This window comes from Aspergillus pseudoviridinutans (assembly GCF_018340605.1).
Source record: "Aspergillus pseudoviridinutans IFM 55266 DNA, scaffold_3, whole genome shotgun sequence".
Taxonomy (NCBI): Eukaryota; Fungi; Ascomycota; class Eurotiomycetes; order Eurotiales; family Aspergillaceae; genus Aspergillus; species Aspergillus pseudoviridinutans.
In genome coordinates, this window is record NW_025091283.1 from 199,306 (window position 1) to 220,764 (window position 21,459).

Here is a 21,459-nt window from a genome sequence, read left to right on the forward strand (position 1 = left end):
TCGTAGCAGGAAAGCTGTGGTCCGAGGCGAAGATTTGAACCCCCTGAAGAAAGTTGTCAGAGCCTGCAGAGGAAAAGTTTCCTTGGTGCCCATACTTCATTTATAGGACTCTGTTGGAATTCTGACGGCACCGCCTCTATCTCCTTGTTAACCAATGCTTTCCGGATTCTACCGAATTTTCCCGAGCTTAGGTCGCTTAGATTGGCGTCGAAGAGCCCCTCTTGCTTGACACGCTCAGAGAGAAACCATCTGTATGGGTCGTCTTGACGAGGCTTTGTACGGACCTGGTCCGGAGAGATTGTAAGGCCCAGTTTTTCGCCTGAGAATGAACAAATTTGCTTAGTCTTAAGAGGTTGGCGAACCAAAAAGACATGGTGTGCGCTTCGACTCACTGATATGCTGGGCTAGCATTTCACGACAGTTGTTTCTCTCTCTCGTCCTTTTAAGGTTACTCGTGTTTCTGGGCGCACCCATTCTGCAGGTATGATATTAGGCCAACGACGTAAAATCGAGTTTGTGTGCCCAGGACTCACGCAAGAAATCTGGTCTTTGCATTTTTATGTTTGTTTTCTGTAATAAAGACACTGATCAGACCAGGATGCCTTGCGTATCAGTATCTCTGTCGGCCGTTGAACAGTCCAAAACTGACTTCTTCTGGACGGGATGGTGGCCTTGTTGCTCAACGTAGCATCAAGTAATAGTTTCGAATCCTAGTCGCTACATTTACTGTGTTTAACATAGGGTTCTTGGTGCCCTAAGAATCCGGACGGGTCTTACATTTACTGGAACGGTCAGCAAACGGCAACTGCGTCGACACCGGGTCCTTACAGCATAAACAAGAGTCAAGATTCTCGACTAGAAAGTACTTTCCCCATGCACACATCTGCTGAACAATTTGTGCACCAATGCTTTGTCGTTTGAATATGTTCAGCCGAGTTTACATGAACGTTCAAAGAGATATCCATCCAAAGTTGATCCATAGGCAATTTCGCCTTCTATAGAGACGAAGGATAAAAAGAGTGGTAAATGCCGGCTATGATTTGGAATAAATATGACGGAAACATAGGTCTTTCATTGTACTAGGAAATCGTAGCTACCACGCACACACAATATGCAAGCCAAAAAGACTTATTACGGCCAAGGAGACCGCACAGCACAGGAAAAGATTCGGAAGCGCCGACATAACTTGTTCAAACGGCTAAAGGAATTCAATGACCGGTATGAGATAGAGATCTGGTTGACAATGAGGATGCCGAGTGGGAGAATATACATATTTGCGACTGATCCGAACCAGCCCGTCCCCTCTGAAGAGGAGATTGTGCGTTTGTACTAATACTCCGACAAGTTCAGCAGCTAACCCTGGAACAGCGAGAACATAAGGTTCCCGTTGTTCACAAAACACCCGCGGATTATAGCTCTACAGTTAGAGCGGAAACTCGGCTCAAGGAGCCTCCAGCTCTGCCTTTCCTCAACTTACCATTTAAGACCGCAGACGATCACTGCGAGGAATCATCGCCAGACGACTGTCTCCCGGGGTCCAGCACTTCTCAGCTAGGGGATTGATGAGGGACTTATGTTCTCGGGTGCCCCTTGAATAAGCACACGCATATCATGAGATCATGAAAATCATGAACGGTTTTGATGTCTGTCGTGCCGGGAAGAGTTACTGTACTGTAGCGCAGCACTTAGTGATACCGTATGTGAGCATTTGAAAGCATGGGCAATACAATACTGTACTGTACCGCTTGTACGTCAAAACCGCATTTCCGGGGTCTAACAATGCACAGCCATCCGTCTATGGGACGTCAGAAGTTCGCAAGCTCCGCAGGCCCGCAGATTTCCACGTGCTTTAGAAGCACAAATTGTATGTACATGCCCCCGAAATTTAGTTTATCCCAGTTTGAATGGTTTTGTAACAGTATTCTGAATAAACGGCATAGGGTATATTCTAACAGTATTCTGAATAAACGGCATAGGGTATATTCAGTACATGTACATAAGAGGCATTCTGCTGTGATAATGGGTCTCCAAAAAATCCATCTGCCAAATAATGGGGAAGCCCTCAAGTTGGAAAGAAGGGTGACAGAGATGAGCTTATAATATGATGCCTTCGGGTTACAGCCAGCGTCAACTGGTCGTTCACAACAAGTTATAATAATTAGGGCGATCCATAGAGTTCAGCATATGCTGCCATTTACTGGCGTTGCTTCGGTGCCCTTGAGTGCTTGGTACATACAAGAATGCAGAGATATATCCCTAGCGACACTTGCTGACTGACTGAATTACAGTATCCTCCAAGGACCGCTTGCCATCTCGAGATTCTGAACATGTCCGTTGAAAGCAGAGAAAGTCCTTTCTCGGAGAGACAGCAAACTCAACCCGAGATTATCGTCAAAATCTATCTATTCATTTTTTTCCTGCTCATGGATAGGAAGACTTCGGCAGAACAGATACGGAGACTTTCGTTCACGGAGCTGGAGAGAAACAACTCCATCATCAAACCAACAGCACAGACTACACTGGGCACCCTAGACAGAAAAGTTGGAAGAGGGCCCATAATGTTCAGCCGGGAATTCGATCTTTCATATCCTATGTCCGGCTACTCTTCCATAGGTCTCATCGAGAAACTCTCTTCCGAAGCACTCAAAGCCTTAAAGAAGGAATTGGCGCTTCATGGAGAGGGAAATGGACAGCGAATACGGACACTGAGCAGCGTTACTATAGCGAATGGCATTGCGATATGGAGAAATGATCGAGTTAGACATCTTTTGTTGCTTCTTGCTAACCATTACTGTCGCGGCTCGTTCAGTGGAAGCAACACGACACGGACGACGTGGAGAAGAAGGGCCTACAGGGGTTTCTCCGCAGTTGCACTACGCTTCCTAAGAAGGAGTGGTAGAGGCAGGCAGGTGCTCCATAGTGTCAGAAAGACACGAAACTTCGCGGGCCAGATACTGTCCCTGCCTATTGTGCACCGGGAAATCCTCGCCCTTGTCTCGGCAAACCTCAAGACTGACCTGGGTCTCGTGATCCATCAAAGCCGCTGGAGCTATAGTTGCGCTAGGGCCGTTTGGTCGGGATCGAGAATGGAGGAACCAAAAGGTGATGGAGTGGACAAATAACTGCACCAAGCTAGTGAAGCTCCCAGCTACGTATACATCAGCTGAATCTGCATTACCTCATATTGTACAACAGGGAGTCCCTTCGTCCGCTCAGCTTGGCTTGGAGCAGATTGTTGGCCGGCCACCTAATTATTGATTGTGCGATGAATACTCATCTACCTGTGACTCCAGTTTTCAATAACCCCGCGACCAGAACAATATTAGCTTGAGAAGCAGGAAGGGTGACCATCATTTGCAGTCGATAAGATTGTGGATCAACAAAAGTTCTTGACGTAATGAAAAATCAGATAACAAGCCATCATATGTTCGTTCTCTCTCCACAGTTCTGTCGATGCTGATGATGACTCAAATCCATGTCTCACATTGCTCTATATCATGCGGTATTTTCCAGTATCTCGTAAAGTCCCTCTGGGCTTGCGCTTCTTGCACCCGTGACATCCTCACAGCCTTGTCGAGCTCTTGGACAGTATCGTATAGGTGTTGGTTTCCTTGCGGGGATGACTTCGGCTCAACAGGAACCAGACTTGGTTTGAAGAGCACTGACCCTGGTTCAACAAGCAGTGACTCTAGTTCAAATAGTAATCTATTCTGGTCGAAATCACACATGAGCTGTTTGCGCGCGTAGTCAACCTTCCGGTAAAGGTCTCTGTACAGATCGTAACAAGTCCCATAGAACTGATTCTCTCGTAGATGGGACTCTAGTTCACTCTCGTGGTCCTTCCGACGGCCTTGTGGTGATCCTGCCTCAAGTGATTTCGCCTCACGCAGGGGCGATCGCATCGTGTCTAGGGCGATGGTTGAACCATTAAATGTCCGAATTAGGTGATCTAACTGATTGACTTCAGGCCGTCTCGGAAGGAATGACGAACGTTTATCGATGCTATAAGCCTCACGTGAATGCGGTTGTGTTTGATCCGATACTAAGAGACTGTCAAATCTTGAGTAAACACTAGAGCGGCTGTCGGCTTGAGAGATTGACGAGCTGTCCAAAACATCGTCAAATCTTGAGTAAACACTGGACCTGCTGTTGTCTTGAGAGATTGGAGAGCTGCTAAGTATACCGTCCATGGCCATGCATCTCTAGGATGATTGATGAATTCATGCCGATTGCTTAAATAGATTGCTCCAACTTCGTCGTCAACAATGACCAGATACCAGGGAGATGGGAAAAGACTTGTCCTCCTGATAAAGCAGGGCGGAAATGGATATGAAAGACTACACTTGCTTCCGGGCCTTTAATCCTCTCTTTGGTCGAGCTTACTCTTCGCAACTACAAATTCAGTTGCACTTATATTCAGTAGCGTTCGTACTGTACAAACTCGGCTCTCATTTTATCGTCCTCCTCACCCTCCCAGCCTCTTGCAATTGGAATGAGACTCGGTCAGTTAAAAAGTTATGCCTAGGATACTTATGAAAGGGCCAATTAACTGAGAAGAAAACAAATCGGAAACCATGTGAGTTAGTCATGGAACCCACTGCCCAGTCAAGGAAAGTTTAGAAGCGTAGAAATCTACATAGGGTTGTACTGTACCTACAATGAGCTCAACCAAACGATGCTTACGGAGACTATCGAATTTCAATTATGCACAAAGGAAACTTAACTAGTTCGTTAGTTTCACAGTTGGTGAGTCAATCGACTATCGCCACTGTGTTAGCTGATGGCTGAGCAGAAATTGGCGTGGCGTGGAATAGCACTGACGTATCAAGCTGGCATGGAATTTGCGTCCGAGAGAAAAAGCACTTCGTGGAAGATAGTCGCGACAATGCGCAAAAACCAAGGGATGATCGAGGTTGAAGGGAAGGAAACCATCAAGGATGAACTTGAGAGAGCAGCCTAATTTCGGCCAGAATTTTAGATGTATTTTCGAGGCCACTTGCTGTCTCACAACGAGCGCAGTTACCGCGTGCCAAGTGCCCAGGTCGGAGCTGAGTACTTTAGAGTATCTCGGGAGGTTGGATCACCTGGGCAGTTTGGATAGGTGGGACTAATGTACATTGGCATATGCGGTATGGTTTCAATGAGTGGAGCCTAATTGAGGGAATGTGAAATGAGAGCCATCATTCAAAGGCTGGATCAGGGTTGGTATAACGCCACCAGTTCTGCCTCTTTCTATAATCCTGCTATGGAACGTCTAGATTCTTGGCTCGCTTGTGAACCCTTTAACCAACCGCCCGCGCCTACTTTATTGGGGAAGGATGTTTGGGTCCAGCAGACAGATAATGGAACTAGAGTAACCGTTGCCAAGCAATGTGCACTAGTGCCTCGGCATCGTTTCAATCGTGGGATGTGTCAGGGGTTCTGGGACTGGGCACAGTCCGGTCGAGCGACAGTGTTCTCGTGGGATAGGTCTCATTGATTTGATCACGCCTAGGGAATGTCGATGGATTGTGCCTAAGCAATGCGAGTACTATGAGTAGATTGCCCGCATAAAGGTTAATACAGCGTTACTGATCCTCTTAGCGTTTAACATACGGGGAAGCTCATGTGACACGGCGGCACGCGGGATTCCTCCCGAGGGACAGGGATCAACAACGACTATTGGATTGCTCTTGGAAATCCTTTGGGACCCTGGTGCAGGGCTTCCCGGTAGTGCAGTGGGTCCATGGGATAGAGTCATTTGCGACGAAATGAAAACGAGTGGCGAAAATAGCGCCATGAAAATGTCTCAGACTACGCGTCATTGCAGGTCAAGATGACCATTAGTAGCCCGCTTAGAATGGACACAAATGGCGCTCTTCGTCGGTTCCAGTTGTCCTAAATGGGGAGGAACTCTTATTCAGGAGGGAGAACTTGAGAAAAGACCTCACTGTCATGGAAATGGTAAGTTTTTCTCCTTAACGATCTCAAAGGACCTCCATTACCCATTAATCCAGCTACCAAATGACGCACTATGAGCACTGGTACAGTAGTCCCATTACACATCCACCGACCCACACTGCCCAGGCGATGGCGAGTTTCTCCCGTTAATGATCTCCCGGGCCTCCGCCGCCCATTGATTTAGCTTCCTCACATGATCCCACACCTGCTTCAGGTAACTGTCCCGTGCGCTGGCGGCGATGATCAGCCGTTGGGTCGTCTTCGCTGCGGACGCGTCTGGCCATACCTGTTCTGTTCCCGGATTTCCTTCAGTTGGCCCTGTATGTCCGTGATCTGTGCCGCGATTTGATCGGTCTCCTTTCTCTGTCTGTATGAGGGTAAGAGATGAGCCCGTTGGACACCACCCATGGAAATGCTAGCTAAGCCTTAAACTGGCCCCTTGGGTTCCGTACATACCGCTCAAGGCACGTCCTTGAGTTGTTATTGGATGGTCAGTCCAATGTCTTCCTAATTAGTCAAAGGGAAGTCCCAGGGGCCTTTTACCTGGTGGTCGCGAGTGTTCTCCATTCCTGTTAGCACTGGTTAGCATCTCAGAGACTTACTCTTAGAGGGATCTGCAGGGCACCTTACTCCGCAAGTTTGAGAGCTAGTTAGCTGCCTTCCAGTCAGACTTACCAGGGGTATGGAAATTCTCGCGACTTGCTTACTGGATCTCCTCCCTGTAGCTGGGAGATTGTTAGTAGTAAGGCACGCCACACTGTTGAACGGGGGGTGACTCACGTGAAAGCGTCCTTAGTTTGGTTGATGCCTGATGGATCATCAGACTGAAATGAAGGCGTGCGACCTCCGGCTGACGAGGGCGAGTTTTGCCGTGGGGCGAGCTTGCTGCCTTCTTTGCTGCTAGAGTTACCATCTGAATGGTCCTAATGAGGGGCCGCATTCACAAAGTCCGTGATATACTCGACCCACCGGCGGGAAATACGGTCAGACATGGCTTCGTAGCGTCCCTCGGACAGACACCGTAGGATCCGTATAGATTAGGAAGGCGTCATAAACGATGTGATACTATACTTTGGAGCCTAGGGTGATGGGAGTGATGCCTCACTCGCAGGACTGTTACTAGGAGGGCCAGGGATACAGTGCGAAAAAATGCGAAAGTAGAATTATACAGGAACCTTAAAAACCTACGCTGGGGTCCAACTCCAGGCTTCCTAGGTGTCCATCGTCCATCATGAAGCTCATCCATCCCTCCGTAGGCATGTCAGCGCCTTAAGGCAGCTGGCTGGCTTGAGGAGCATAGATATCACCCGGCACCGGCGCAATGTTCTGTTCAACCGGCGGCTGCTCTGGCAGCTGCGGCAGCTGTGGCATGGCTGACAGGACGCCGCTTGCTCCAGGAGGCCCAGTGGGAAGATGTCTGGATCCGGCAGGGGGAGGAAGCTGCTCCACTAACATTTGCAGACAGCCAGCAATTCTGTCCCAGGTTGCTGGCGGCACCAAAGGCGCCATTGAATGCGCTGGCGGACGGTTGGACACAGCGCCAGTTTAAGACGGTGGTATAGAGGCTTAAAGGTTGGGCATCGGAGCAGGCGGAGGCCCCGTTAATGGTTCAGCTGATGGAACTGCGGGCAAAGCAGTTGGATTTGGCTGCACTGTGGTGTTCATCTGCCTGCTCAGACCAGTCGCTGTAGATGAGCTACTGAATAGGATGATGCGTGCGACGGAACTTTGCACGCCCCGCGTTGAAGAGCGTCCAGTGGTGTTGCTTTGAAGGTTGCTGGTGGGGAGTGTTTCTGCCCCCATCTCCACTATACCAGCATCTTTCCCATGAAGCCTTGTGTGCCTCTCCATGTTCTCCTTCTCCAGTCTCCCTCTTCCGCCTGGGTTCTCTATTTATACATCCGAAGATGCCGGCCGCTTAACAGATGTCCTGGTTGGAGCAATAGGGGCTGGTATTCCTTTGCTCTGTGTCGCAGAGGCTCTGTGTAGCGGCATAGCACTCTCAAAAATATTCTCCTTGGTGACCAGTCGAAACAGCTTCAGATCTGAGTGCCAGTGCTCTTGTAGTTCCCAGAGGATTCTTCCAGCATATTTGGGTGGTATGTGCTCTAGTATAAGTTTAAACCCAGTGACAAGATCTATGAAAAGTTCAGTAAAATGAGCCACTACCTCTACTACCTCTGGTGTCTGCCGATCCCTGCTGGGCGCTAGTTATTCAAGCTGTCATCTGTCAGCGGGACTTTTTGAGCAAGGCAAGGAAGGGTTGCCCACCACAGCTCTAAAGTTGGCTTTGGCCGCATGGCCCTTAAGAGTCTCTTGCGCTGCGTCGTCATCTGGTTCTGAGACTTCGTCCAGCGCCCTGGCCCGTGAGCAGTTACCTTCATCAGAATAATCTGAATCATCACTCTGGCGCAAGGATTGGCGGTCTGGTTGATGGTGAGAGGGGATATGGTGCTTAGTAGGCATCACAGGAGCACAAGACTTGGTGGCAATGATTAGGCGTGACTAAGCTTGACAAAGGAGGTAGCCACAGAGAAACGAAACAAAAAGCCTGTTTACTATTAGTATATAATGCACTAAAGGATAAAGGAAGAAAAAACACAGAGGAAGTAAGCCTCCTCTCTACCGCAGTAAACTGCTCTGGTTTGCCAGGGGAAATTAAATGGTGAATACAGATAAATATACACGCAGCCCTTAATATAGTAGTGTCTGAGCAGAGCTAGCCTATTTTTATTTATAAACCTATACCTAACACCACTACCGCTCCACTTGCCTCCGGCTGGTATTTTCATTGAATAGAGTTACCTCCCTCTGGTTGAGCCAACCGATGTTATCTATGGCCAGGAGTCAGGGACGGCGCTACATATAAGGGCGATGCGCGCGTGCCTGATCCCCCTCAAACAATTGCGGGCGGTTCGAATTCGTGGGCTGGCCCTCTAGCGTTCAGCCAGTGCACAGGCCTAATAATACCATAGGGCCCAGGGTGCAGGCCTTGGCTCACTTAGCTCTGCACTAGCTTTGTGTTGACCATAACCCCCTAGCTCATCCTCCCTCTCCAACCCAAGTCCAAGTCGGCTGATTTCGCGGAGTGATTCTGTAGAACAGGTTGAACTATTATTTATTCTGCAGCGCGGGGGTTAAATGGGTCTGCTGCACAGGTAGAACCACTTGCTCCCGAAGAGCCAACTACTAAGAGGATGGCTGAACATGGCTGGATGACCCAGTGAGGGACATAAGAAATCGACCTGCTCCTCTCCTCCCCTCATGCTGCCTGCCTTTCTTGTTCCTCCCTGCTTATTTATATACTGAAGAGAGCAATTTATAATTAAAACTGAGCATATTCACAGTGCTCTCTTAGACTGCCAAAGCAAGCCCCTCTGTTCACTGGGGCTTTCAACCAAGCTGGAGTAACATTATGCAGCCATGCCGCGCGTGGAGACCTGGGTGAAATATGAGGAAGCCGAGCTGGCCCAGATCATAGACCAGAGAAAGAGGAAGGTCCTGTGGACTGAAATTGAGCGCTGGTGGAGGAAAAATGTCAGAACCGCTCAAGGGGCATAAGCTATACACTCCAAAATGGAGCGCTAGCAACTGAAATAGAAGATAAAGGAGCTGAGTGTACTTCAGTCCATCCATTAAGCAGAAGGTGCCACACCCATGCCGTGCAGGGTGGAGGCAGGACTTGGCAAAGATAAAGTTCTTGGGGTCCGCAGCCCAAGCCTTGTCAGCAAGCTGTATAGAAAGGCAAAGCATCTAAGGCAGCGGTCCGAATGGAGTGTGCCCTTAAGTCCTGAACTGATGGCCATTATCAAGGGCCCTTTGAAGAGCCTTCTGCAAGAGTCAGACTGGCCTGTTGAGCAGGCAGGCTGCACTTAGCTGCCGTGGATCAAAATCTCAGCGCTGACGACATCTATCTTGGCTAGGAATAATGATGCGAGCCTTTGAGAATTAGTTAAATAGCTGATCTCCCCTGTTAAGCCTCCGTCGACTTTAAAGAGCCTCCGCTGAGAGCTAAATAAAGGGCGCTCTTAGTTGTCGGCGATTGGAATCCCTGCGCCCTCCACGCCTATCATGTCTGGTGGAAAGGTCTTAAATCTGGGAGAGTCAGTCTAACAGGCGACCGAGAAGCTAAAGAAGGAATCCAGGAACGATGATGATGGGGTAATAAAGTCCTGCGTCACTTACCTTCATCAGTCAGAATTATCTTCTGTCTGTAATACTGTATCCACTGACAAACTGATTAGTAACAAGGAAACTGCCCTGGCCAGATTTCCGCCTCTTAATATAATTGTGCTCCCACATCGGCCATAGAGATAATTGAATGGCCTGGCCAGACCAATCTACAGCTAGCCCTGAGAAGCCAGTTGTTGATTATTTCAGGACGGGCCGCCATGCACGCACTACCTTGGGCCACAACCGACCGCTAGGTGATTATTGTTCAATTAGACGTCCTTGTCGCACATCATCCCTGCCCCTGGCACCCCCTTCCCTTCTGCACACCCTCCAAACTATAGTGCCACATGCCGTCCATGTATAATAGTTGTATATACTTTAGCGATGGAGTTGTGGCTCATCTGTTCTGTTCTTTGTATCACTCCTTTTACCTCTTTCTTTTTTTTGTCTTCCTCTGTCCCTGATTAGAGAAATTAGGGCCCACCCTCAGTCCACCACTCTTTCCCGCTGACATTGTTAGCTCAAGTAAAATATGCCCCCTGTATATAGAGCTTTATAGAAATAGTTTTGTTTGGCCCTTCTTTCTGCAATAGTCATCAATCCAGAAAGTGCTTACTATTAGTTCTAGGAGGATGGGAACAGTAGGTCCCTGCTGTATTTAGGCACCCTCCCTAATGCATCCCATGGGAAGCAGCAAAGGACCGCATTTAGGCCGGGCAGCTACACTATGTGGGCTGTTTATCCAGAACAGCATTGCATGAGGGCACAAGAATTTCTTGGTGGAGAGCTCTTCCTAGCCACCTTTATAGACCTAGTTCACCGCAAAGCCAGCATGCGCTGAACAAACAGAAACCCAGAGGATAACTGGACATCGCTTCCAGACAAGTAAGTGCAGGTAAGATCCATGTCTTATACGCCCCGATGTGCTTATAGATGCTGGCCTGGTTGGGATTAGAGTTAGAAGCAGGGGGCTGGGCCGTCACTGATAATGGCAGCATGGCGTGACTGCTCGCGGAGATGGAGCATCCTCAAAATCAGTATCTATTAATTCACCTCTTTATTAGGAGGACGACCAAGGCCCAGGCGCTCCGGTCACTATATCCCTATAACAACACCGGCCGACAGTGCAGACTGGGCTTTGCCCGGCTGCATTATGCCCCAGTCACCCACCCCCATACGGTGATCTTCATTGACGGCAGTCTTTCGCGGCTAATGGCCAAGTCTTGTTCAGGGGCCCTGCTTCGCCGCTACTATATCCAGAACAGCACCAGCTGGCCCTACCAGGAGATCCAAGGTCTGCTCTACCGCTGCCTTCTCCTCCCTCGCACTGATACCTGGACGCTCTTTGTGGATGACGTCGGCAGCATCTCTTAAGTTAAGAACCTCTTCGCTGCATGGAGCGCAGCGCTGTCCTGTGATAGTCTTGAACCAACTCCCATTGCGCGGCTGCGGCTTATTATGGTCTTGACCGATCCGCAAGTTGTGGCCGATCACTCGGAGACTGTGGAGAGCACCCTGCGAGCGGTCGCTGTCCCAAGCCTGGTTGCCTCTGTGCGCGTGCTGGACTTGTGTGACCGCGTGCCCTTATCCCTGGTGAGTTATTTTAAGCCGCTGCGGTGACTGCTCTTACAGGAACTGGATAAGGTGTACCTTGCACGGCGTGAGGCCCATAAGCTCTTCTCTGCTATTTACCTTAACTGGATTTGGCGCAAGTCACTGCTTCACGTCGCCCAAACACCTACGGTCCTGTTTAACTGCATCTGAGCATGCCAACCTGATCAGCCCCCTGAAGACCAGGCCTTATAGTATCTGCAGCTCTTCTTAGATACCGCTGAATGTGCCGGGGTGGCTCCCGAAACTATAATTAGTAATGTCGCGTTAGCTTTGCTCATGGATGCCTACCCACTGGGCATGCATGGTGAGCTGCATAGGATGAAGCTAAGGCGCTCATCAACTGCTTGTTTCCTCATTCTTGCCCCTTTATTTGTTTCTTCCCCTTCCATTTCTTTCTTGTTTTATCTTCCTGTCAGATAGTAGGGCATTGAGTATTGACGAACCCAGGATTTAAGCCTAGGGCAACGTTCCGAACCCTCTATGCTGCAGACTGCGCTGCAGCTTGCTCTACATCTGAGTCCTTGTCTGCAAGCACCTTCAGTCCCCTTGTGGAGGCTGGGTTTGTGTTACTCTTTTAAGCCCTCTCTGCCAGCGTCACTACAGCTCGGATCTGATAAACCATCCTGCGCGAGAATGCCCCGTTCTGGTCCGGTGTGCATTCCACTCATGTCTGTCTGTTTTGCCTATGTTGAGCCCCGGAGCATATCCTGCCCTGCAAGCATGCCATATGCGATGTCTGTGTGCAGATCTTTGGCGTCCGCAGTCAGGGAGCTGAGTATTACTTTAAGCTGCGCTCGTGCCCGCTGTGCCTAGCACATTTTTCGTGCATTGTCTGGGTGCTGCCCCCCACGAAACAGCTGACCATTCTCGCCCTTGACGGCGGTGGCGTTCGCGGCGTTGTTACCTTGGGATTCCTCGTGGCCCTTGAGGAGTGCATTGGCGGCTCCCAAGGACTTCGCGAGGCCTTTGACCTGAATATAGGAACTAGCGTCAGTAAGAGGTTCTTGTTGCATGTAATTTGAGGCCTGGCTGGTAACCAATTCCTTTGCCGCAGGCGCGGTAATTGTGTCTGAGATCATCGACCTTGGAAGGCCTGCAGCTGTGGCCTATGCTAAGTTTAGGGCTCTTGCACAGCAGATCTTCCAACCTTGGCCCCTGCAGCAGACGATCCTGGCGCAGACGTGGGACTTTCTGACCACCTGGATGTCTAACAGCTGCCATGACTTCAATACCCTTGATAAGGCACTGCAGCAGGCCTTTAATCCCGCACGCCGGTTGTTCAGCCCCGCCGCCCTGCTTGTCTCTGGCATCTGTGTGGCTCTGGCCGCTAGTCAGGTCAATAATAATGGCTTGCTTGGCCTCTTCTGCAACTATCATGGTGCTGGCTGTGCCTGGATGTAATCTGCATATAAGCTCTTCCTACTGGAAGAGCGGGAGCCACTCCTATGGGAGGTGTATGTGCCCCCATTGGTCGCCTGCTGTTATTTCCTGTTATTATGCTTCTGCCTCATTCCTTCCTCCACTGTTGTCATCCTCCTGTGTTTGCCTTTTATCCCTTCTTTATCTGAGCGTCATGCGTTGAGTACCTGTGCTTCTCCCTGTTGATTCATCCTTTGTCGGACTACTGTTTGGGCCACTCACCTTTGTTCCCCTTGTACTACAGCTTCTAGTGAATGTGCTAACCTCATCCACTGCGTAATCCAGGGCGAGGTGCAGCATGGCCGCCTTGGGGTACATATCTGCTTGCTCCAGATGTCAGTGAGACTGATTGGAGCAGGTATTTCACGCCCAAGTATCTCCCCAGAATCGGCACTTTTCAGGACGGCGGCGTCAGGGCTAACTGTCCCCTGCGGACCGCCCTTCATGAGAGTGAGATTATCTGGCCTGCCTGTAAACAGCTGGACCTTGTCATTAGTATTGGGACTGGCTATGCCGTTGACGAAGCACCCCGGACAGCAGAGCCGGGCCGTCACTGGCTGTGTGACGGGTTCATTGACCGCGCCCTCCAGACGTTTCTCCACTCCCCGGCTGTTGATGATTAGCGAGGGTGGCAGGACGCACTGGACACTGTGCCTGCCGGCGTCAAAGGGAGCATATACTGACTGGACCAGTAGATTCCCGGAAAAGCCCCTGAGCTTGACGACATCCGCGCCCTTGATTCGCTCCAGGAATTTGCGTACATAGTGCCTAACAAGCTCATCCAAGCCTGGCTGGCCAAGACATTCTTCTTCGAGCTCGACGGAGAACTTGAGAAAATTAATGAGTCTTACCGCTGCCACGGGTCCATCCTCTACTATAAATTTGATGCCCCCGGCATTATCTGCCAGATGGAACTGGAGTACACCAGTACTTGCTTTCAGCTGTGGCAGGGCTGCGACCTGGGTGTTATAAATGAACACAATAGATGCTTTGTGTGTGGCTATTACTGGAAGTGCATTTCCTTCCCTGTGGTCAGCATCCATGAGATAATCTGATTAGGCCTCAGTGGTATGATGGGCTTCTGCACCATTAGAGGGTTTCCAGCCTCTGTCAAGGAGCTCATGGAGGCACAGCAGGTCGACAGTCCATTCAGGCGGTTGGATTATCGCACTGATCAGTGGCCACCATCGCGACGGTGTTATTGCCTGTCATGGAAGCGCCCGCATCCACCTGAGGGAGAACTGATGCCTAAATAACGGCGGCTCCGCCGCAGCGGTGCATGAGGCGTATGGGGTTTAAAATCAAATAGAAGAGGCAGCGGAGGAATGAGCAGTTCTCTGGAGTGGCAGAGTGGATGATGTCCAGTGTAAACCCCAGAGGACAAGAATAAGAAAAGAGAGGGGAGTTTTGTAGGTTGCAATGGGGGAAAAGAAATGGACAGTGGGGGGCACTAGAGTTATCTAGTCGGGAGAGGCCACGCCATAAAACAATGGCCTAGCGATCAGCAGACGGCTGTGTGAATTAAAACCATTGGACCTATAGACGGGATCAGCCTAGTGCAGTGCTAGAACCGGGTCTGCAGCCAGCGCCCATACCCTTGTCTGTTTAACTTTGGGCACAAACAGGAAGGTGGGCCTCCTATTAGCACAGAAGAGTATCTAGTCCCTGCTGCCTACCCCCCTATCATCTAATAATGACAGAGAGGGGCTAGAGAAAGAATTCTCTGAACTAGCCTGGAATGAGAGAGGAGCGGGGTTGCAGTATAGTATCTAAAAGCCTACTCTTTAAGTAGCTGCTCCCCCAAAACTTAGATTTAATCTTATTCTATAGTTTCCAGTCGCTTGCACTTTTGTATTCTTTTAATATAAATATTATGGCTATCTAATCTGTGCGATCCAGAGAGTCAGGAGGGAATCTTTAGAGACAGGCACTAAGCAACTTCAGGACTGGTTTAAATGATGATAGATTAGGTAGCGGCTCCAAAAAATGATATTCTACTATTAACTATTGTACGCTGCGACAAGCTATGATTTTTAGTCATAGATACCATACTAGGAAACCTTTTTGTCCCTGTTGTAGTCTCTTTAGAGCCGGCCTTGTAGTTATGGTGCTGGTCAGTGGTGAACAACTCTGTTTGAATGAGCATATATATATATAGAATCGTCAACCTACCAGGCTACGACCCTCGCAGTAATTATTCTCCTTCTGTGTTGTTGGCCACAGTGACAGTTAATACTTAACTAAAGGAAATCCAGCTTACTCTCTGATTTATCTCGCCTGTGTTAGTAAAGACAGGCTAACCAGATATAGAGATGGTTTTCTCTAGGTATTGCCGATGGACCACCCTCGCTGCTTCTCACTGTGGCTCCCCATTGAGAGTCAATATCTAGCGGAAGCTTAATTGTACAGGAGATACAAATTCAAAACATAGCAACCCCATGTCTGATGGATACTCCACTATTTCCAGCTTAAGGGGTATCCTGATCTCCTAAGAAACAATTAATGTGTTGGGGATAGCCAAAAGGCATCACCTGAGCATATTCAGGGATATGGCGCTGTGCACTAAAGGGCAGGACATAAGGAATGAAGTACTGGCACCTCTCAGCACCTCTCACAACCTCAGCACCTCTTAATAACTCTCTAGGAACTCCAAGCACATTAAGTACAAGAACTAAATTAAGGGTAGCGCAAAGTGCATGGTGGTATAATTTACTTTCTGCTTGCACCAACAACTAATAGGGTACATATATATACTTCTGAATGCCCTCATATATGTCAGGGGGATTAAGTGGGTGTGGAGTTATAGAAACTGTTCATGAGCAACATCTTTATTATAGCTATTTTGATTGAAAGAAATAGATATACAGATAATGCCATTAATTTCTCCAGGCAAATTTAATTGCTTCAAACCTCGAATCTCATCCAGTAAGCTTTTTCTCTAATATTTGCTGGCATTTTTTTTATTTTCACTCTGATCTGAAAAACCTATGAATTGGATGTGAACTATAGAAGAAAGTCTCATCATCGCCTTGCCCATAGAGCTATAGATATTGCTCTAGATTTGTGCTAAAGACTCTCTTAGTAAGTATGCTCCTATTTCTCAAGAGAGTGATACCATGGAGGAGGAAACTAAAGGCATTGAAAAGCACTGCCAGGAGACCTACTTAAGACTGAAAGAAATACAGAACTGCTAGCTCACCAATCAAGCATTAGGAAGAAATTACTAGAAATGAACTATGTCTGCAGGCGTCATGCACAAACTTGGTAATGCCACTGATCATCATTACAGACGTGGATGGGAAGCAGGCTAAGCCGGATCTGTAGTGACTATGGCTTATGAATCTGCTTAAGGTGCAAGCGCCTCACTGTGTGTCTAATTCCTCTCAACTTAAAGTACTCCTTTATGCCTATGTCTGCTGGCAGATTTGGGAACCCATTACAGAAAAGGAGATTAAGACTGTTCTTTGGTTGCGCAGTGTGTTATTGCTAGTGCAGCACTATATTACAGGACAGCCCTGGATTATCCCGCAAGAGGCATGATATTCCAGAATTGCTCTTTTTATGCTGCGTAGACAGTATAATGCTTGTTCACCCAGCAAAAGTCCTTACCCAGGGCTACTGTATCTGTGGTAGTGGCGACTATAACTTTGCTGGCAATTGAGAGATGTTACCACATGAGTTGCTTACCTACATGATGCTGGCTGCATCTAAGAACGGACAGGGTGCCCACAAGGGAAGGCATGCGCTGTCTTTTTTCTTGCTTTATTTATGTTTACTATGCCATTTCCCCCTTACTACTGGCCTCTTCCTAGTATTACCCTAGATACTGAAGTGTGACCCTGAGATTAACCTTCTGTAAGAATTTGTTATAGATCTATGTATACCATTATAGTTTGATGAATTTTTTAATGCTTTGAGGTGCAACTTGTTCAGTCATGCAGCTTGTGTTTGTTATTGATTGTAACTAAATAAATGTTTTGGAAACATAATTCTAGAATATAGAGAAGTAAGTCAAAGAGGTCCAAATCGTCGTGGGAAAATAAGGCTGCACTAGTCAGCACACCCCGCCTCCTGAATGATGGTAGCTCAACCTAGTTACACAGTTCAACCCTGAAGAGACAGTCAAACACATGCTGTGCGGTTCAACATGTTGATCCACGCCCGCAGCATTATTTAACCGTGATGGACACCCAAAAGTCCCTACCACCTTCCAGGACAAAACTGCGCGCTTTGCTGTTCGTGTCATTACAGCTTAGGCTTGGCCTATTAGCCTATCTAGCGCCAGCCTGCTGATGCCCTCAGGATGATTAGATGAAGATCACAAGCATGGTTCAACACAAGTATAATGCCTCGTCCTATTTTCCCTGAAAATTGGGGAAACAGTCTCCAGTTGGCTGGCAGCCCCTCTTGGCATTCATTGGAGCTCTTAAAATTGACAATCACGAACCAACAGCCACATTGAACCAGTTGAACCAGTTGAACCAGTTGAACCAGTTGAACCATGATAAAGCGGCATGTTTAATATGTTAAACTCTGAACCATCAAGACTTTCCAATCATGATGAACACTCACGCAGCTCTTAAGGCTCAGGGTCGCCTGTAGTACAACTAAAAAGTATAGGCCACCGCCTGCGTAGCTCAACTGTGATAGATTATTAAAGGTATTTGGCATGGTTCAACACTTTGAAATCAAAACATCAGTTGGCATTGTTCAACCATGATGAATACTCCTCCTAGTCTTAAAGGTCCAGCGTGTCTATATTTGACTAAGGTAATACTGGTTAACTTGCTGAAAGTATGGAAGCTTAAGGGTAAAAAGAAAACCAACAAGTTCAGAGCAAGCACATGCGTCGTCCAGTATCCTCTATCTTAGGAGGAGTCAATCTAGCACAGGTTCTTTATGAGAATTTGTCACGGAACGCTCTGAGGTGTCTTGCTATGGATGAGCAATGTTGCTGATGATCATGGAGAAAAGCATTACTTAGTGTTTTAACTAGTCGCTAATGTGGATTACATGTTGTGGTTGAGCTTGTTGAACTAGGTGGGCGCTACTACCTAGTGAAGGTTTAGCATGCTGGTACTAGGTTCCAAAGCGATGATCAACTCTTGAATATAGTGCGACTGACTTATTTGTAAAATAGAAAGCCATGCACTCTTGGCCCTGTTGAATAACTTTCTGATGTCTGATCCACAGTAGTGGCAAGCGATTTATTTTCCAGTGAGGGGACTTCTAAGCATGTAGTGAATGTATATTGGCTCGACTGCAGTTGACCATGGCCAACTATAATCAAACTCGTCCGGCATGTGTAAATTAAGGCCTCAAATTAGTTGCACGGTTCAACCGTGAGAGACAGAAATGCACGTTGTATGGTTCAACATGTTGACTGCTCAACGCCGGCAACATTGTTTAGCCGTGATGGGCGCTCAGGAGTCGGCACCACTTTCAAGACAGATGTCGCGTGCTTTCTGTTCGAGTCATTGTATGGCTTGGGCTTTGTCTATTTTAATGTCAACCCTCTTCATAAGGATGAGTACACGAAATTCAGCAACATGGTTCAACATGAGTATGATACTTTGTGCTGTTTTGTACGAAATGGGGAATACCTCTCTCTGATTGGCTGGCAGCCCCACTTTGTAGTCGCTGAACTGCTTAATATTGATGATCGCCAAGGGACTAATGGGCCGTGTTCAACCATGATAAGATGTTCAACATGTTGAACCCTGAACCATTAAAAACTTTTCAGCATGATGAACACTCGCGCAGCTCTTAGGCTTAGAGTCGGCTGCGTCGCCTCTAGAGACCTAAATAATAGCTGCTGCCGCCCTGAGATAACTGCTTCGATAGGCTACGTAGTTCGACCGCCGATTATCAATCGTAATCGGCATGGTTCAACACGTAGAAGTCCATCAGTGACATTGTTCAACCATGATGAACACTCCTGCTCTTAAAGGTCCAGTGTTCTGCATTTGACCGAGACAGTGTCCGCCAGCTTCCAGAAAGAATGGAAGCTCAAGGGACAAGAGTCTAACAAGTCCACTGAACCAAAGAACCCACAGTATGGTTCAGCATGAGCAAAGGGCCCAGTCCTCTATCTTGGGAGGAGTGGGTGCAGCACAGCTTCTCTGCACAAACCCGTCATGGAATGCTGGAGATTTGTCAATTTGGATAAGCAATGTGACTGATGATCTGGGTTTAATATGTTGAACAATTCCGGTTACCTTTAATCATTATTGCGGTTGAACTGCTTGGCTCTGGAATGTCGGGTCCTGAGTAGTCATTTCTCATGGAGCTATAGCAAATGTTAAGTGGGATTGGTAAGCAATCCGAGAATCGTATGGAACAGAAGTGCGTCCACTTTTACCGAAGAGCTACAGGTCAGGCTATGGTACTCGAGTTGGACTATACCGGCGTGGATCTTGAGTGCTTATTCATGGTTTACCCATACTGCTAGTTGGTAGATAACATTACAAGGAAATGGTTGATGGGTCTAGTGCAAACCCATACGAGGGCTCGAATTCCAAAGCATGAAACTTCCTCGTACGCAAGAACTAATGATGATGATGATGTTTGTTGAACCATGCCGCCTATCTGTGTTTATCACCGTTTATCACCGATGCTGCTGGTAGGCAGCCATCATCTCAGGAGCCAAGCGACCGCTTGTAGGCTCAGTGCAAGTTACCTTAAAATTTAAGAGCCTAGAGCGCGCAGGTTCTCTACTGTACGAAACCTGTCGCCGATGTTTCGAACCACAGCATATGGATTGATAATCTGTAACTCCCCGATCCCCGATGACGCCATCAATCCAGACGTACAAGTCGTCAGTCATGCCTGACTCATAGTGGAAACCAGGGCTGTGACTGCTACAGCAACCAGCGACTGGCTGACAGGGATAGTCCCCCTTATTTGGGGCGGCAAACTCCCACTGACACACAATGAGATTGGCCAGCAGCTTATCTACCCATGAAGTTTACCTAGGTCAAGGCCTTCAACGATATCGATTGACCGGGCGAATAGCAGTCTGATTGCTGAATGAAGGCACTTGTGCTGGTATCCTCTAGACCCGATGACGGACCGTACCACCCTGGCGATCTGAACCATAACACTCCGTGTTAGGAATCTGTAGTTTAAATTCGGAAACGCCATTCAGGCCTCGGCGAAAGCAAAGCATTTGACTGCATTGTGACAGTCCCATACATGATTGAGCCACATCAAAACCACGCCCCGTGGCTACCACTCGGTTATGACGTGCCTCATATCCTCAAAAGAATACAAAGGGCACGAACGCAGAAGGGTTGCTTCGATCAATTTGAAGGTACTGTAAAGTCTACTAAGGAGACTCCTGGCAAGATCACAGCTGCATTGAAGAACTGTGTGCCTTAGCAACAAATAAATAGCCGTTGCCCGGAACAAAAGCTTTAGACGATTTGATGGCGTGTCTTATACGGAAGTACGTAAATACTTGTAACGATGGGTGGTACGACGCACAGAGATGATTGCAAATTCGGTCGCCGTTGGTTTTTAAGTCGCAAATCATGTACATTGTTGTTGTCAATACAAAGGGCAGTGACACTGTGGGCGACGTCATGCTTCGTCCTTCAATGTCCTTATTATTTCCGGAGACCACATTGCTAAGTACCGGATTCTCAACTTCTTAGTGATCGCAGACTGCAGTGGTACTGTAAAAGGCGGTATAACTTCTGTTCATCCGGCGGCAGGAACATTAAGTGCTATGGATATTATGTACTGTACATAACTACACCCAGAGATACCAGAGGCATGGACCTGGAGTCATCCGAGGACGTTCAAACAACGGTGGATAGCTTTTCTGGTTACATTTCCCGGCTCCAAGCCTCTGTGCTAGAGATTCTGCGCTTGTTTGCTGCATACTGTACCGTTTTCTCAAATTCGCAGATTCACCAGTTTTCTTCTCTTTGACTTATTGCTATGGGGCCCAGCCTCATCAAAATTGCAACCCTACAACAGAGTTGATAGGACTTTGACTCGCCAGGACATAGCGACAGCGAATCAGACTGCCGTTGACCTCCATGATATGTTTCTTGCAGGGTCCGTAGTGACCAGGGATGATGTAATAGCGTCAGAAAAAGAGAGTCTGGCAGATCTTAGCTTCCTCATCCATCCATGTGTGGCGGACTGAGTAGTAATCCCCAGCACCACGAAGAGGTGCCTGCCAATCGCTGGGGGGGGAGCAGCTGGATACGACACGGGTGGCTCAGGGGCCGTGACGGAGCTGTGTACAACCACGGGTGGCTCAGGGCCGTGACGGAGCTGGATACAATCACGGGTGGCTCAGGG

The 21,459-nt window shown here is 48.2% G+C and overlaps 5 protein-coding genes across 5 annotated transcripts; 1 reads left to right on the forward strand and 4 right to left on the reverse strand.

Moving 5' to 3' along the window:
• Positions 1–1,111: 1,111 nt before the first annotated feature.
• Asppvi_003812 (uncharacterized protein) lies at positions 1,112–1,563 on the forward strand (the record flags this gene model as incomplete). Its single annotated transcript, XM_043299769.1, has 2 exons — positions 1,112–1,318; positions 1,369–1,563. 2 exons carry the CDS (start codon positions 1,112–1,114, stop codon positions 1,561–1,563), a joined length of 402 nt encoding a protein of 133 aa, XP_043155704.1.
• Positions 1,564–3,467: 1,904 nt separating this feature from the next.
• Asppvi_003813 (uncharacterized protein) lies at positions 3,468–3,902 on the reverse strand (the record flags this gene model as incomplete). Its single annotated transcript, XM_043299770.1, has 1 exon — positions 3,468–3,902. The coding sequence occupies one exon, from the start codon at positions 3,900–3,902 to the stop codon at positions 3,468–3,470; it is 435 nt and encodes a 144-aa protein (XP_043155705.1).
• Positions 3,903–6,037: 2,135 nt separating this feature from the next.
• On the reverse strand, positions 6,038–6,853 carry Asppvi_003814 (uncharacterized protein; the record flags this gene model as incomplete). Its single annotated transcript, XM_043299771.1, has 3 exons — positions 6,038–6,307; positions 6,616–6,659; positions 6,721–6,853. 3 exons carry the CDS (start codon positions 6,851–6,853, stop codon positions 6,038–6,040), a joined length of 447 nt encoding a protein of 148 aa, XP_043155706.1.
• A 356-nt stretch (positions 6,854–7,209) lies between these two features.
• Positions 7,210–7,449, reverse strand: Asppvi_003815 (uncharacterized protein; the record flags this gene model as incomplete). The annotated part of the gene is made up of 1 exon (XM_043299772.1): positions 7,210–7,449. One exon carries the CDS (start codon positions 7,447–7,449, stop codon positions 7,210–7,212), a length of 240 nt encoding a protein of 79 aa, XP_043155707.1.
• A 3,891-nt stretch (positions 7,450–11,340) lies between these two features.
• Asppvi_003816 (uncharacterized protein) lies at positions 11,341–14,189 on the reverse strand (the record flags this gene model as incomplete). The annotated part of the gene is made up of 4 exons (XM_043299773.1): positions 11,341–11,696; positions 12,590–12,691; positions 12,765–13,118; positions 13,514–14,189. The coding sequence occupies 4 exons, from the start codon at positions 14,187–14,189 to the stop codon at positions 11,341–11,343; spliced, it is 1,488 nt and encodes a 495-aa protein (XP_043155708.1).
• Positions 14,190–21,459: the final 7,270 nt, after the last annotated feature.